At 46.0% G+C, this 13,034-nt stretch overlaps 1 protein-coding gene across 5 annotated transcripts in view; it reads left to right on the top strand.

Annotated features, from left to right (window-relative positions):
- Window positions 1–13,034, top strand: part of LOC124607173 (golgin subfamily A member 6-like protein 22) — a 311,550-nt gene that overhangs the window by 118,801 nt on the left and 179,715 nt on the right. For all 5 annotated transcript variants that reach the window (XM_047139399.1, XM_047139390.1, XM_047139407.1 and 2 more), the window contains exon 2: window positions 2,075–2,226. In XM_047139399.1, the coding sequence (XP_046995355.1) occupies window positions 2,075–2,226 (152 nt within the window). The remainder of the gene's footprint in view (window positions 1–2,074; window positions 2,227–13,034) is intronic.

The raw sequence follows: 13,034 nt of genomic DNA, 5'->3' as shown, positions 1-13,034 counted from the left end.
TGTGTTGGTCAGCCAATCGCCTGACCGGGGGAGAACGCTGGACACGTATTGGGAACGAACGAACTTCCTGCGCGATCGTGGGGCGTCGTGCATTTCGCGGACGAGTCGAAGAGAAAGCGAAAACGAATGGAAAGCGACAAGATAACTTCCGGTGGGGATCTCGATCCACGTGGTCCGCGGCTAGCAGAAATGGAATCCAGCAATCGCTCCCGTACTATACGGTGGCTCAGCTCGCACTGCCATTGCTTATTGCTTACCTGTGTCCGTGAGCTCCACACGTTGCCAGAATTTAGCCTCTCGGTAAGTATGCGCCCGACGGATATCTGACACAATTAACTGCCGCAATGTTGTCTTGTTGGACTGATGACCATAGATGTTAAGTCCCATAGTGCTCAGAGCCATTTGTTGTCTTGTTGATTACCCAATTTGATGCCTGTTGTGTCGTATTTTATCCACTCTCTAATCACCTTCTCCAGGCTAAGTTGGAAAGCCTGACTCCTGTTTTATCTCAGAGTTTCTGGGCAAGTCTTCAGAGAATCTGACCTAGTATTTTGTTAACGTGTCTTGGATAATGTTTGTAGTGCTTGGGTCAAATCCGAATTCTTCCACAGTAGTGGTTCAAATGGCTCTGAGCACTATGGGACTCAACTGCTGTGGTCATAAGTCCCCTAGAACTTAGAACTACTTAAACCTAACTAACCTAAGGACATCACACACATCCATGCCCGAGGCAGGATTCGAACCTGCAACCGTAGCGGTCGTGCGGTTCCAGACTGTAGCGCCTTTAACCGCTCGGCCACTCTGGCCGGCTCCACAGTAGTGATGAGGGATTTTCTGTCAATGAAATCGTACGCTTCCTTGAAATCTACAAGTTTAACTGTTGTGACTTTGTTTGTCAGTTGTCTCGTTTGCAGAATAATTTTAGATTCCAGCTTTGTCCACTGCATGATCTATTTTTCCGAAATCTGCTTTGATATTGCCCTAATTGTGGGTCTAGTTAGGGTTCTGCACGATTGAAAAGTGAATGACATTTTTTCAGATTTGAACTACATCGAAAAGCGGATCAGTGAAGGATAAGCAAAATGTAATTGGATGACCAGAGCGGGTGACGTGGTCAGGGTTGTAGGGCGTGGCTGCGTAGAAGAAGGTGGCTGTTTTTAGCAATCTTCCTCTATATTGTTGGCTCTTCCAATACATTTTCTGGTAGCTCAGCCCCACCACTCGTGTCGTGGTGGAGACGTGCTGATGCACGCAGTCCGGGGAATGCGACGCCATGTTTGGGCAGCGGCTGCACGGGTGATAGGAGGTTAGCTGCATGAGGCCAGGCCCAGTTCACTCCCTGCAGACGCGGCGGCTCGTGATGATGCTGGGAGTCGCCGGTGCAGCACCGGGCAACGCCCCTCCACCGGCCAGTCCTCGGGGACAGCGTCACTGATGACGACGACGTAACAGCGACCGAACGCCCAGTCGGTCGAACCGAATGCCGATGCCCACCTCTGATGCTCTTAAATAGTGCAGACTGCTGCTGAATCCACCGGTTACGCAGCGCTGTGTTTATTAGGACGTTCTTCATGAGTTGGCTAACGCAAACGCGCCACACGCGGCCCACGCCTGCGTAATTTTGCTAATGTTGCGTTCTGATCGCTGCCGCGCACGTACACACATACCGACGCTCGTTGCAAAACTGTGTCACCTGCATAACACACGGGCCAGCCTTCATCCGCCATCTGCCGTGAGGGTGGCGTATCGCGCACTGAAACACACTGAATCACAATTTCGTACCATATTTCCCAAAAATAACCCCATGTCCTCTACAAAGAATGCTTACTACGAAATTAAAACAACACTGAAGCGTAAGCATTCGAAATATTGATGATTGTCAGTTACTGTAAGCAATGAGTTGTACTGCAATTATTTTCTTAATGTCAGCAATTTCCTACACAGCAACAACTAACACAAGTTTCACTTGTATGACTGTATCACAGTTCTATTTCTCGACTGCGGTCTAACTTCCCGTCTCAGACACAACAACAAAGCGAAATATGCCAACTGAGCTGTGTGTTGGTGTGTGCAGGAGGACCTTGCTGAACCAAGAGGCGCGCTTCCGAGAGCAGCTGTCGGAGCTACAGCAGCGCAACGAGCGGCAGCAGCAGGAGGCGAACGCGCTGCGCTTCCGCATGGAGGAGCTGTCGCGAGACGCCATGGTCAAGGGCGCCGGCATGGACCGTGAGTACCAGCACCGTCCCCACCTACACCCAAAATAGATTTATCTTATGCTCTCACAGAGCCTTTCGTAAGAACCCCATCATCACATCTCTGGCATGAAACACAGGATGTGAGACAACATATTAAAAACAATACACTAGAAGTATGCAGTGAATTGGAAAAGAAACCTATTAAAATTAACTTCCTAGGCATTCCCTACTCCATAACGCTATCAGTTTCTACGTGATGCAGGCAGTTCGACATTGTACGAGGTAAACGATTTCACCAGCAGAGGCGCACCTGCCAGTCACCATTAGTTGAGCCATCGAAGACTGACGAAGACGTCCCCCGTTTCGCAGTTTATTAGCGCACTGTCGGTGTTCCGCACATGCGACAAGATCGTGGTGGCAGACTGAGCTCACCGGGCGCGTAGCGCCATCACTGGCGGCATTGCATGTGCGGAACACCGACAGTGCGCTAATAAACTGCGAAACGGGGGACGTCTTCGTCAGTCTTCGATGGCTCAACTAATGGTGACTGGCAGGTGCGCCTCTGCTGGTGAAATCGTTTACCTCGTACAATGTCGAACTGCCTGCATCACGTAGAAACTGATAGCGTTATGGAGTAGGGAATGCCTAGGAAGTTAATTTTAATAGGTTTCTTTTCCAATTCACTGCATACTTCTAGTGTATTGTTTTTAATATGTTGTCTCACATCCTGTGTTTCATGCCAGAGATGTGATGATGGGGTTCTTACGAAAGGCTCTGTGAGAGCATAAGATAAATCTATTTTGGCAGTACTTGGAATAAGCGTAGTCGGTGGCATAAAGATAATTGTGGGAATGAAGAGAAATCATCTTTAAAAATGAACCGAACGACGAGAAATAATAATCATGTATTTGTAATACAGCCGTGTACATCTCCATGTGTCCGATAATATTTTGCATTCTGAATGTTTGTTCCAGCTTGTACGATGGGCAGAGATCAGGGGCTGCCAGTAGGGCCACATAACCTATAACTTTAACTCGACAAATATTTTCAGTTACAGTAAGCACGTTAGGCCATAGTAGCAATAGGTAAACCACAATTGAAGGCGACAATGATAATTATGTTTGTCGTTTTGGAAAATGTATTCGTTTAGAACAGTCAACTTGTACTCGGGCAGAGATCATGACTATCACAGTGGTCGCGGTTATTGTCTATGACAATGCTGTATACAAATCATCCAATTAATAAGTACTTTAAAAGGAACAAAATGTATTTGTAATAAGATAATACGAAAAGCGAGTCTTACTCGTGGTCAGTAAGCTGGCTTCGTAAAATACAGGTGTGAAGCTGGGCGTCGATGATGTACTTTTGCGAGTAATAGTTAAGAGCCGAATTCATGTAAAAATTTTGCACAATAGTAGGTTTTAGCGCAAAATCTGTATGCAATGTCAAAAGCCGGCAAAAAATCTTTCTAAAGATATGTCATTCATCTCAGTACTACTAGTATGTGTTGTGAAAAAGGGACGTTGACTTAAGATATAAAATATATGATGACCTGGGAGACGATAGGGTCCCGTTCATTATATAACTGCCACTACCATGTTTCAGCAGATTTTTGGCATGTGTATTTCTAAGGATCCCTGAATAATAGACTCCAGAAGGATGTTACTGTGGCCAAAATTATTGTTTTATCAAACTCCATTGAATGTCTGATGGAAATAGTGATGCTCCTACATGGTAGCAAACACTCAATAACTGATTGTCCTAGGTCCTAGTAATTATTTTCATTCTACACAAAAATGCAAAAATATAAGCAAACTTGTTCAGCATTGACTCAGTGTGCCATCTGGACTCGATCACAAATTAATGACTGATTAACAGTAAAGGATATTTTGTCTCTGACTTGAAACAGGTTCCCCAGAAAGAATCACAATGCTGGGAGTCACTAAACTAGTTCACGACAGAGGTAATAAGTCTTACGTTGAATTAGTACTGGCACCTTTTTAAGGAAGTGTTGAAAAGTCAAATTCTGTTCGGTATTATAGCGACGGCAACCACTGAGCGCTGTTGACGGTCTAAGTTGCACACAAGAATACTAATCTCGGAGCACAGAGTCCGCGGGGGACCAAGTTGGAGGAGGCGAAGTTTCCTGGGCGATGGCTGGCTGCTCGTTGTGGCTCTGGTGCAGTATCCTCCAGATCGGACTGCTGCTGGAATCGTGTGGTGTGTATCCTGGTGGTCGCTCTGCTTCAGAATTCCTCAGCTGACGGAACCGGTGCAAAGCGGCAGGGCTCAGCTGGCAGAGTGATATCCGCTCGATGCTTCGATGGTACACGAGTCTCAGAGGCAAAGTAGTGCTTCCGATTGTGGCGCTCTTGTCTGGAATGTCCACGCCGCTGGCCTCGAAGGCGGCACCTCTCGTGGTGAAGTTAGCGGTGCATGGTTTCCATGGTGACAGCTGGAGTTCCAGCGTGTTCCGGACACAATCCAGCTTGTTACTGTTGATACGCCGAGCCCGCCGTTACTGTTGTCCGGGTCTGCCGAGAGAGTGTCTCCTGAGGAGACTGGATCCGGGCATCTTGCAGACCATGCTTGTAATGTGGGTAGCTGTGCTCTCAGGCAAAGCCCTTGGATACCTCAGACATAATGTTCGGCAATAGCACACTTGCTCGCAAAAGGCGAGTGCAGCGTTCATGTTCGGTGCAGCGACCTTCCATGGTGCACATGGTCTGTAGGCCATAGCACATTGGAAAGATATTTCGTAAATTCCAGCCTCCCGCAATAACAAATTGTTCTTCAGCGATCACAGTTCTACAATCTTAGACAGCGAGCAGAAAATCACTTTTCCCTGAAATTTACGTAGGATTCTTGGTATCTTACACGAAATATTTTCAACAACGGGAAGAAAAGCTACAGATTTTGTCAAAGTGCTCTCCTTTCACTTCCTGGTTCATTGGTTTAACTGATGGTCTCCTGTTAATCTGCTGAGTAGAATATACATTTTCCCTGAACACTGCCTTCAAGTAGGCGAATTCTTTAGTCAAACTATCTGGAGCTGAGACGGTGTGAGCTCTTCGTGCAAGTGCAATGGATGATGACAACTCGACGATTGTAAACACAAATCGGCGTCAGTGGCTTAAGATAAACTGTATGTCCCAAAGGATCATCATTCTTCCTCCTAACCAAAATATCCTGGGAAGGTAGACACGCATCTGTCTCTGTTCCCGTAGTGAACCAGACGTTTTTATGAAGGAACCTACAGTGTTGTATAAACGCCATTATATTCTCCTTAACGCCACGATATGAAAGAAACGCTGCCGTACGTACCTCTAAAATAAAACTGGTTCCAGGGCCGCCGGTCCGCAGCTCGTGGTCGTGCGGTAGCGTTCTCGCTTCACACGCCCGGGTTCCCGGGTTCGATTCCCGGCGGGTCAGGGATTTTCTCTGCCTCGTGATGACTGGGTGTTGTGTGATGTCCTTAGGTTAGTTAGGTTTAAGTAGTTCTAAGTTCTAGGGGACTGATGACCATAGATGTTAAGTCCCATAGTGCTCAGAGCCATTTGAACCAGGGCCGCCGATCCAAGCACTCGCTCTCCTAAAGTCCTCCGTAATTGGGTTGGCCACCGGGGGGAAGCATAGCGCAACCCATGGCCACGCCGTAACTCTCTCAAAATATTCGTGGTTGAATATCAAGTAGGTTGAGTAAAGAGCGTGCGGAAACAAAGCAATGATCCCTACCTGAAACTTATTGCAAATAGTGTAGTTAAGGCTCAAATCGCTCTGAGCACTATGCGACTTAACTTCTGAGGTCATCACTCGCCTAGAACTTAGAACTAATTAAACCTGACTAACCTAAGGACACCGTAGCGGTCGCTCGGCTCCAGACTGTAGCGCCTAGAGCCGCACGGCCACTCCGGCCGGCAGTGTAGTTAAGACCAAAATTTCTTTGAACATTCATTTCACTGGAAAAATTTTAAAACTCACAAGGCCTTAGCTGGACCACTCCAAAAGTGCTGGAATTGAACAATGAAATACACTGCGTTTGAGAATATTCAATATGGAAATTTCAAACAGCTAATTCAAAAATAGTAGTACAAGACAGTCAGAGTTATAAAAAGATTGTATTAGTGAGTTGGAAACGTAAAGCTACTCTGTACGGATGTTAATGTGTGTTCTCAGTTCTGTTGTGTTGTTGCAATGTATTCCTGATAATTCCTTATCTTATATGCATACTGCACAACATAATTATAGGATCACTTTTTGGAAACGCCTTAATTGTCTCCCACTGCAACGAAGAAGTTTTTAATTTGGCTCAGAGGAGCCTACAACCTTTCTCTGTAATGGTGCAAAGGCGGGACACCCTGTAAAGTCACTTTCAGTCTCGCCGACGATTGTAACAGCAAGGTGTCGACACTTGCGAAAAGAGGGAAGAGCTCAGGATTCATGTGAGGTGGGTTAATGATGTTACATTGGCACCAAATTTCACCACAATTCCAGACAATCCCACTCTGGACATATCATATGGTGGGAAGGTCGTTACATCCCTTCTTAGACACATTTCACCTCTTCTTTTGTCGCCTCTGCGATGAAGGTCGGAACCACTATGCCCAGCCTTGAAATCGCGTAGTTTTCGTATGGGTGGACGAGGAAAACATTTCAGACACATCTCTTCTCAGAATCTAAACGAAAAGGCCTTATGGAGTCTCATAAAGGACGTCCAATGAAACTGACGGTGTCCTAGGCGCTTGCAGACACGGAACCCCTCCAATTTCGCATAGTAGGCGAAAGGTCAGCAGTGTAGCCTGCCTGCAGGCGCGTAGGACTCTTCTTTGTCTCTATACAGGTACATTTTTAAAGTACTCAACAAAGGCAGGTAGGTGGTACCAAGGGCGTTGCCGGACTGGTTGGGGGGGGGGGGGGGGGGGTCTTAGGGTGCCTCTTTGCCGTTTTATTCGTGCCAGAGTCAACGTCACACTCCTGTGTGATCACGCCACAGGAAGGCGCGAAACAGGAGGGCTGAAAAAGCATAAGCACCCTTTGCAGCTTTGGATTGTGTTAAAATTTCGTCGAATAGTTTTGAACGGTCCCTAGTGCCTACACCCTACTCACCAAAGAAATCCCTACGGGAGAGCTGCACTCCAATGGGATGCGATTCCGTTCAGTGGGGTTGCTGACCCACGTTTTCCTTGTGAAAGAGTTGAATCGTCCGAGGGGGGGGGGGGGGGGGAGGAGGAGGAGGTGTCCGCAGTGTCAAAGGTTGTCAATAACGTCGTTCTGTGGCTCATCACATTGCGAACAGTCGGTTTTGCCCGCAAAATGTGTCGAAATCAATGACTCAAGGAAAGGTGTGGTTTCGATGACGTCCTTTATGCCATTCGTGTCTGTTTCGTGTCTGTTCTGAGCGGTGATGTGTCTGACAAGTTTTCCCCAATCAACCATAAGAAAGCTCCGTGATTTCAATGCTGGGTGTCGTGATTCTGACTTCCATCGCAGAGTCGTCGAGAAAACCCACCTTCGACCTCACATGAACTTTTGAGCCCTGTTCTCTCTTCTACTTCTACTTCTTCTTCTTCTTCTTCTTCTTCTTCTTCTTTTTTTTTTTTTCCCCTCGACACCTCGTTAAGCATCGCTGAGTCTGAGTGTGACGACGCAGGGCGCCACACTTTCTCACCATTGAAGGGAAAGTTAGTAGGAGCCTTTGAGCCACATTTCAAACTTCTACGTCGCAACGCAGGCTATTACGGCATTTCGAAAAAGTTATCCTCTAACTGAGTTCCGCAATATATTTCATGCCACAGATCTGATGATGTATTTTCCCGAACGAGTTACGAGATGATAAAACAAAATTACCAGATGTAGAAGTATGGAACCGAAATTTCCCTATAGATGGTACTAGCCGTCAGTGCAGGGCCTTGAGACCGCATCTGCAGCGCCATCTGCTTCCTGTAACAGCTGATAACGAATTTCAACACACAGTGACCGAAGTTCCATACATCGGTATCTGTTTCAAACTCGTAAACATCTCGGGTTTTGTTCCTACGAACTACGATTTGCGGACAGCATTGGTTTCTTGTCTTCATTTGAAGAAAACTACTGCAGAATCGCATCATATGCTTGTCGAAGCTTTCGGCGAATATGCCCTTGGCAAAACACAGTGTTCGGAGTGGTTCAAAAAATTCAAAAGTGGTGATTTTGACGTTAGAAACAACGAGCATAGGAAGTTCGAAGACAACAAACTGCAGGATTTATTGGATGAAGATGATACTCAAACTCAACAGGAACTCGCGAAACAATTGAATGTGACGCAGAAAGCCGTTTCTCTTCGGTTGAAAGCTACGGGAAAGGTCCAGAAAGTGGGAAAATGGGTTTCGCATGAACTTAATGAAACACAGCAAGCAAATCGAAGGACCACTTGTGAAATGCTGCTCATCAGATACAAAAGAAAATCGTTTCTCCATCGAATAGCGACAGGTGATGAAAAATGGATATATTTTGAAAATCCTAAGCGTCGTACATTATGGGTTAATCCAAGTAAGCCATCGACATTCACTGCAACACCAAATCGCTTTAGAGAGAAGACAATGCTCTCTGTTCGGTGGGATCAGAAGGGTGGCATCTGTTATGAGCTGATAAAACCTGATGAAAACGTTAACACTGAACGCTACCAACGGCAAATGATGGATTTAAATCGAGCATTACGTGAAAAACAACCGGGGTATGAAAGAAGGCAACACAAAGTCATATTGCTCCATGATAACGCCTCATCACACTCAGCAAAACGGGCCTGTGAAACGATCGAGGCGTTGAGTTGGGAAATACTAGCGCATGCGGCTTATTCTCCAGACTTGGTTCCGTCAGATAACCATCTGTTTGCGTCACTGGACACTCTCGCGCTGAACAACGCTTCAATTCGTATGGAAATATACGAAAACGGCTCACTGACTGGTTCGCTTCAAAAGAAGAACTTTTTTTGGCGTGGCATTCATAGCCTGCCGGAGAGGTGGGAGAAATGTATAAATAGCAATGGAGTTTATTTTGAATAAAATATTGTTTATCATTTTCAAACAACAGGCGTGTAATTATTGAAACCAAATTCCGGTTTAACACTTCTACACCTAGTATATTGTCGATTAAGATAGGCCTTATACCATTTAGTTCCAATATGAAAGCAGATCTCTTCAGAGCCTCTTCGTTTAAATTGATAAAATATCGAGTATGGGCGTGGGTGTATGTGACTTTAAATGTCCCGTTACTGTGAAATATAAAATAAGAAAGTCGTAACAGTGAGCAAATATAATATAATGTGGTGTGTGTGTGTGTGTGTGTGTGTGTGTGTGTGTGTGTGTGTGTGAGAGAGAGAGAGAGAGAGAGAGAGAGAGAGAGAGAGAGAGAAGAGAGAGGGAGAGAGAGAGAGAGAGAGAGTGAGAGAGAGTTGTAAAACGTAAACAGCCTGTAGTGTGTGTATACTTAGACAACATCAAATACAGAATAGAAAGCATCTCGCTAGACCATCGCAAGGCAAGCCTCCACAAGCGCCATTGCACGTATTACACGTACACTTCAGAAAGTTCAGTCCTGTGTCGGATCGCGTGATTTCGGTTCCTCGCACATTCGAGTACTGTTACCTGATCACCACGCCGTCGGGCTGACTGTTATAGAGGTGACTACCTGCTCCGCAGCGGTGCGTCGTCTGGCACCATCAGGCCCCCTAATCATCAACTAATTTTGGCTGTTGAGTTGTGGCGACAGTTCGTCTGACGAAAGTTTCATTTTTTTTAATACACTGTGGTTCTCAAACAACTACTCAAACGCGTCGTTTTGTGTAGGAGACGCATCAGTCCTTGTAGTCACTGGTCTATGGATGGCCTATCACACATTAATCGAAGCTGTTATTCCTGTTTTAGGGACTAACCTACCGTATTCACCGACTAACGGCTCTCGTCATTGTACGCTGCACGCTAAGTATCTGTACAACAAATAGTTGTGACAGTCGTGTGAGAACAGGACTGAAATTACATCTTCGCGATGTAACATTAGTTCGGCTATTGTACAGTGTGGGAATACGCGATACAACGATAACGTCAAGCGTGCCCTTACATAATCCGTCTTATACTTTATACAGACAAAAAACAATCCAGTTGAGCAGTAGGCAACATACGTAAATAAGTTAGCAGAATCTTCCGTCGGTTCTTGATAGAACAATATTATACACGTAAATAAGATTGTACGGACAATTTGAGCAACTATACAGTCAAGCGCAGATGAGTTAGCGATAGATGAGCTGTTGCAGCGAGCACTCCTCACCATGCGAATGGGATACTTCAGCATGTCACGCCACTAGGATACTTACAAGCCTTCTATCGAATGACGTGAGATTCGATCCAGGACGAGAAAGACGCTTGATATCAACGCGTCTGATTGTTGCAAAGTCGTCCGTGCCTGACAGATGAAATTATCCTTGAAGTCGTGCCGGCATTGGTGAGCACATGTGCCACAATGTCAAGAAAGTACCGTATGTACCTCTTTTTTAAAAAAAAGTCCGATTGCTGTTTTAGGTACTCGTAACAAAAAGTTGCTGACAGATACCTACACAGGGTGCCACAGTTCTCAAAAGCGGATAAATCAGCGGTAATACATCACATCAGTCGTCAATTTAGTGCTGGACGGCAACAACTACCTCATCGCTGTGTGGGTGCGAAAGACACCACTTCTCACTTGTAGCACTACTCGCCGCGGGAGCACTACCGTTTGACGATCGAAACATCCAAAAGATCATCTAGACCATGGTTTCCCAAACGATTGTATTGTTACTGATCTAATCTACAGAATTACATCGGACAACAAAAGACCTGAAATAAAGCTATGAGAGCAATGCAACAACATTGTATGACCGTGTTGCTGACACATCTAAGTCCACAATGGCAAGTCCACAGCAGTATATCGCTCTAACAAATCACTCCCGGAGTGTACACGCGTTCCTGGTGATTGCCAGCCAGTGGAACTCGCCACGGACGGTTTGTATGCCTCCACTTCGGCCAAGACGAGGACAACAGCGCCCTCTGTATCGCCCAGTGGCGTCGCTCGGCAGCGCCTCAGGGAAATTCTCGTTAAACAGTGCCGTGCCTTTCACAGTACAGTTAAAAAAGAGGCCTTTTAACGTTTTTCATGGTCGCTTATCGCCGAAAGATATGTGGTTCTTAAAGTTAACCTGCCATGGGACGCCACAATGAAAGTTAACACTTGGGGTGACTATGTTGTTGTTGTTGTGGTATTCAGTCCTGAGACTGGTTTGATGCAGCTCTCCATGCTACTCTATCCTGTGCAAGCCTCTTCATCTCCCAGCACCAACTGCAGCCTACATCCTTCTGAATCTGCTTAGTGTATTCATCTCTTGGTCTCCCTCCGAGACGTTTGAAGTCACGCAGTCGGTACAGTAAGAACTTCACCACAGGCTCCCCAGTGTAACTACTCACAAGTGAAGTCAGTCTTAGGACAGGTCCCAAGTACCAACCCCACATGCCAGAGCTTCGACCAGAAGTTGCTTCCACACCAAAGTCCAGAACCTGAGTGTCTCGCACCTCTCCCAGATAAAAAAAATTCCGTTTTCCCGCTAAGTTCACGAACGACACTACCTTCACCTCGTCTTGAGCCAATCACAAAGCTTTTAGGCGCTAAATCTCCCATCCTACATGACACCACAAACCCATGTCGAACCAGCGCAAGATTTAAGAAACCTGCGTCTCTGGAAAAAGAGAACCGCCAATTACTGGCTTTTTTAAGTTTTTGCGGAGGGAGAAGATGTTTTTCTCCGAAGTCACGTCCCTTCCCAGGGAAACAAGCGAACAGATACAATCTTAAAGATCTTTATCTAAATCGCCTGTGCGTTGGAGCATGTTAGTGCTAGCTATAAGGTGTCATAAAGATTCCATCTCTAAACGTTTCTCAGGCGCCAGAGCTTCTCATATGACCGAGGCGGCCAATGGAAGTGGGTCACAGGCCTATTTGCAATATTGGTGAACACGAAAACTTGTGAACTTTTATTAGGCGTGCTACTCCACACAATGCCCGGTTGTCGAGTCCACTGTGTAGACGTGTCCCTTCAGTCCGTCGCCTCAAGCCCAGCCTTCGGCTGGCGCCAATGTACGTAGGTATAGCGGCATTGTCCTGCTGGAGATCTGGATCAACTGGGGTGCTCTGTCTGCCCTGTGCGGCTGTGAGACTGTCCGGCAAGATCTACTGAGGGATGGGCTCGCCGCCATTTGCTTTCAACTTCCAACATGCCGTTTCTACGAACTAAGAACCATAAAAATACCTCATCCTTTTTGCGCCCTACCAGGTTCCATCAGCGCCTGCTCAGGCCGTTAACTTTCTAGAGTCTTGCTCAAGTTGCGCAACGATGTAACAAAAACTTCATGAAAAATAAGTGAGAGAGTAACTTATCCTCTCTCAATATTACTGTCCGATCATGTTTGTGTGTTTGTTAGTCTGTCTCATCCTACTGGAGAACTGTATTTTGAGCAAGACAATGCTTCACTCCACCACTCTTGACTTGCGCTGGAACGCTTGAAAAATACCTCCATTGACATGAAATTGATTGTCTGTTGACTCCCGACACCCCTTCACCCCCCCCCCCCCCCCCCCACCGTCGCCCTGCTCATAAAATGCCTGACAGACAGCAAAAAAAAAAAAATTGAAAACAAACTGAGGAAATTATCAATATACCGTAATATTATACGCAACTGAGGAAGACAGGACTACAAAAGTTGAAGATGTCAAACTGAGGAAGTTTCTCCTTGACAATCTCCTTCTATTACAGTAATGTGTAAAAGGTGTTGGGTAGGA

Source organism: Schistocerca americana, chromosome 1 (genome assembly GCF_021461395.2).
Source record: "Schistocerca americana isolate TAMUIC-IGC-003095 chromosome 1, iqSchAmer2.1, whole genome shotgun sequence".
NCBI classification, from domain to species: Eukaryota; Metazoa; Arthropoda; class Insecta; order Orthoptera; family Acrididae; genus Schistocerca; species Schistocerca americana.
This window is presented reverse-complemented; position numbering and strand designations above follow the sequence as displayed.